This window comes from Micropterus salmoides, unplaced genomic scaffold, assembly GCF_014851395.1.
Source record: "Micropterus salmoides isolate LMB-PRFRI ecotype aquatic unplaced genomic scaffold, ASM1485139v1 Ms_hic_scaffold_14, whole genome shotgun sequence".
NCBI lineage: Eukaryota > Metazoa > Chordata > Actinopteri > Centrarchiformes > Centrarchidae > Micropterus > Micropterus salmoides.
In genome coordinates this window covers 33676890-33680626 of record NW_024040485.1, presented here as the reverse complement: position 1 = coordinate 33680626, position 3737 = coordinate 33676890, and the positions used below count along the sequence as shown (strand labels likewise).

Here is a 3737-nt window from a genome sequence, read left to right as displayed (position 1 = left end):
CCCCAAAACCAGCACCAGGACCACAAGTCAAACTCCAAAACCAACACCAGGACCACAAGTCAGACTCCAAAACCAGCACCAGGACCACAAGTCAGACTCCAAAACCAGCACCAGAACCACAAGGTAGACCCCAAAACCAAATACCAGGACCACAAGTCAGACTCCAAAACCAAAGACAAGGACCACAAGTCAGACTCCAAAACCAAAGACAAGGACCACAAGGCAGACCCCAAAACAAAAGACCAGGACCACAAGTCAGACTCCAAAACCAGCACCAGGACCACAAGTCAGACTCCAAAACCAGCACCAGGACCACAAGATAGACCCCAAAACCAGCACCAGGACCACAAGTCAGACTCCAAAACCAGCACCAGGACCACAAGTCAGACTCCAAAACCAACACCAGGACCACAAGATAGACCCCAAAACCAAATACCAGGACCACAAGATAGACCCCAAAACCAGCACCAGGACCACAAGTCAGACTCCAAAACCAACACCAGGACCACAAGTCAGACTCCAAAACCAGCACCAGAACCACAAGGTAGACTCCAAAACCAGCACCAGAACCACAAGTCAGACTCCAAAACCAGCACCAGGACCACAAGTCAGACTCCAAAACCAACACCAGGACCACAAGGTAGACCCCAAAACCACATACCAGGACCACAAGTCAGACTCCAAAACCAAAGACAAGGACCACAAGTCAGACTCCAAAACCAGCACCAGAACCACAAGTCAGACTCCAAAACCAGCACCAGGAACACAAGGTAGACCCCAAAACCGACACCAGAACCACAAGTCAGACTCCAAAACCGACACCAGAACCACAAGTCAGACTCCAAAACCGACACCAGAACCACAAGTCAGACTCCAAAACCAAAGATTAGGACCACAAGGTAGACCCCAAAACCAAATACCAGGACCACAAGTCAGACTCCAAAACCAAAGACAAGGACCACAAGGCAGATCCCAAAACAAAAGACCAGGAACACAAGGCAGACTCCAAAACAAAGACCAGGACTACAATGCAGACCCTAAAACCAAAGACTTGATGGTCTCTTTACTCTGCAGCATCCTGACATCACGACTAGTGCTGCAACAAATCCGCTGAATCTTGTCTCAGAAGGAGCTTTATTGATTGATCTATCAGTTGTCATAAAACTGGAAAATCCCTGTCCCAGTTTCTCCCAGTTCGAGGTCTTGTTTTGTCCGACCAACAGTCCAAAACACAAAGACTTTCAGTTACCTGTGAATCTACGTGGCTTAAATTTACATGTATTCATTTCGCTTTTATCCAAAGCGACTTACAATCACATGTCAGAGGTCGCACGCCTGTCTTGCTCAGGGACACAATGGTGGATGGGTCACAGTGGGGAACTGAACCCGGGTCTCTCCAACCAACAGCAGGCATCTTATCCACTCCACCATCACCACCCGCAATGATGCATTGATTATCTAAAAAGTTGTTTTTCTGTCGATCAGCTGACTAACTGTCTCAGCTCTTGTGTGCCAAAAGATGAAAAATATTAAATGTTCTGTAAAAACTGGCAACATGGAAACAAACCACTTCCTCCAGACAAGGAGGCGTAACTGTCAGATCTGTGGATTTACTTCTCAGAGCAAAATGAATCTGTTTCACATCTACTTATCCAAGGAATTTTCAAATCAGCGAGACTGGAGTTGGCTACTAGACTCAGACTGTTCGTCTGATCCAGGAGGCTTCTTCAGATCTGACTGACTGGCAGGGAGTCCCAGCTGTTTAACCTCTGCGGGTCGCTATGAAGCTGACGGACACCGCTGGTTTGAAGTGTGGGACAGTCGGCCGTCTCTGCTGTCTTCTGTTAGCCTGCTGTTGGACCGGATCCTACAGATCCCGTCTGACCCTGCACTACAGCCCGAACCTGCAAACCCTGTCAGACCTGTTCCAGGTCCAGAGGTCTGACAGCAAACTGCACCTACAGGTTTAAACTGGGAGTGACGGACAAAGGAAGGACAGGGTCCTACATAGACAGGTCAGGTCACGTTACAGAAGCAGCTACGCATCATTAAAGGTTTCCTTTTTGGTCACATCACACACAGTGTAAGCCCCGCCCACCTTAGCCCACCAGGTGGACAGCATGAAGTACGTGTTGACGTTGTCCTCTCCGAACTGCTGGGCCACGTAAAGTCCCAGAGACCCGTACGAGTCGTAGATGTTCCTCTTGGTGAGGTCGGACAGGACGGCGTGAGCGCTGTTCAGCTCCTTAAACTTCTCCGCCGCCTCCGGGTTGTCCGGGTTCTTATCCGGGTGGTACCGCAGCGCCAGCTTCCTGAAACCACACACGCTTCAGTGTTAACGCACGCCGCTGCTGGTCAGAGCAGACTGATCACCTGGTGCAGGTGAGTGGGCGGGGCTGCGGTGGGCTCACCTGTAGGACTTCCTGATGTCGTCATGGCTGCAGCCTTTCTCCAGAGCCAGGATCTGATACAGAGACTCTCCAGAGGTGGACAAAGTTCGCTGCCTCCCGTCAGACATCCTGACACCATCACCTGTCGCAGGTGCACACAGTTTAAAACATTTACAACAAGCAGCACCTAACTCTGAATATTTATGACATTTTGATATTTCATGACCTTGTGACTGATTATTAATTCTAATTAATTAATAATATGTAAATTGTTCAATGTTTTACGTCTGCAACCTTGTTAACTGTGCTGCTGCCTGTCTTGGCCAGGAAACTTTTAACTTTTAGGAGTTTTATTCCTGCTTAAATAAAGATATAGTAAATAATAATAATTATCTAGCATTAAGAGGAGCATCAGAGATGTTCTGACAGAAAACCAACGTTTACATCAACATCCAATCACAAACTGCTAAACTGATCGATCCTAATTAATCAAACGTTCACTGTAATCAAACCCACATTTAATGAATATACACTTTGACCTCTCACACGTATGGAAGCCCAAAGTGTTCCATATCAAATGTTTTTCATCAGTTTTGTTTTCATTCTTACATTTTAAAGTTTATTGCAGACTGTTTTTTTTCTGTACACATCTAACATGTTGTTTATATTTATTTAAACACAGTAATATATTTGCACAATTAATACATGTGATAATTTATTTCATAATTATATTTAACATTAACCCAGCACACTAGACAGACGATGTGAACCTTTGCTCTGTATTGCTATTTATCATTACACCTATGTTAATACTGTAAATATCCACATTTATTATTAGATTTATATATTTTACTTTCTTATATTCTATATATCTGCAACAAAGAATTTCCCCTCAGTAAAGGATTCTGATTCAACATAAACAACACACTTGTTTGATCCATGCCTCCTGACGCATATGAATGTTAACTACCAACATTTATATCTACAGACACGGCGGCTCCTCTTACATGGACGCCACCACGTTGCACTGCCAGGTTTCTACAGTAGCCCAAATGGACAAACTGCTCTACAGAGCGTGTTTCATCACTACGGTGAATATGTACGAGGAAGAAGAACAAGTAAGACTAGTATCAGTAGCAGTAGTGGAAGTTGTCGTCTGGTTTATTAGAAATGTGGACACGTGTTGTTTATCTCAGAGCCGACAGAGCGCGTCGGCCACCGTAGCTTCTCCTGCTCGCCCACAAAGGGAGGGGTGAGCGATGACTGAGCAGCTGGTTGCAGTTCACAACCTTCACCACTAGATGGCACTAAAACTTACACGCTGAACCTTTAAATTAAAGGAGACCT

The 3737-nt window shown here is 45.6% G+C and overlaps 1 protein-coding gene across 1 annotated transcript; it reads right to left on the bottom strand.

The window, feature by feature from the left end:
- Positions 1–1779: 1779 nt before the first annotated feature.
- Positions 1780–2543, bottom strand: LOC119901627 (dnaJ homolog subfamily C member 5-like). The gene is made up of 3 exons (XM_038717201.1): positions 2412–2543; positions 2099–2312; positions 1780–1971 (listed from the first exon to the last, which is right to left on the bottom strand). The coding sequence occupies exons 1-3, from the start codon at positions 2516–2518 to the stop codon at positions 1780–1782; spliced, it is 513 nt and encodes a 170-aa protein (XP_038573129.1). The 5' UTR covers positions 2519–2543.
- Positions 2544–3737: the final 1194 nt, after the last annotated feature.

What these genes read in the sequence shown, in the direction of transcription:
- LOC119901627 (XM_038717201.1), bottom strand. Translation starts at nt 2,518, where the DNA reads ATGTCTGACGGGAGGCAGCGAACTTTGTCCACCTCTGGAGAGTCTCTG. An exon ending in GACATCAGGAAGTCCTACAG is followed by an intron (nt 2,313 to 2,411) that starts GTGAGCCCACCG and finishes GTGTGGTTTCAG; the next exon opens with GAAGCTGGCGCTGCGGTACC. An exon ending in TGTCCACCTGGTGGGCTAAG is followed by an intron (nt 1,972 to 2,098) that starts GTGGGCGGGGCT and finishes CGTCACTCCCAG; the next exon opens with TTTAAACCTGTAGGTGCAGT.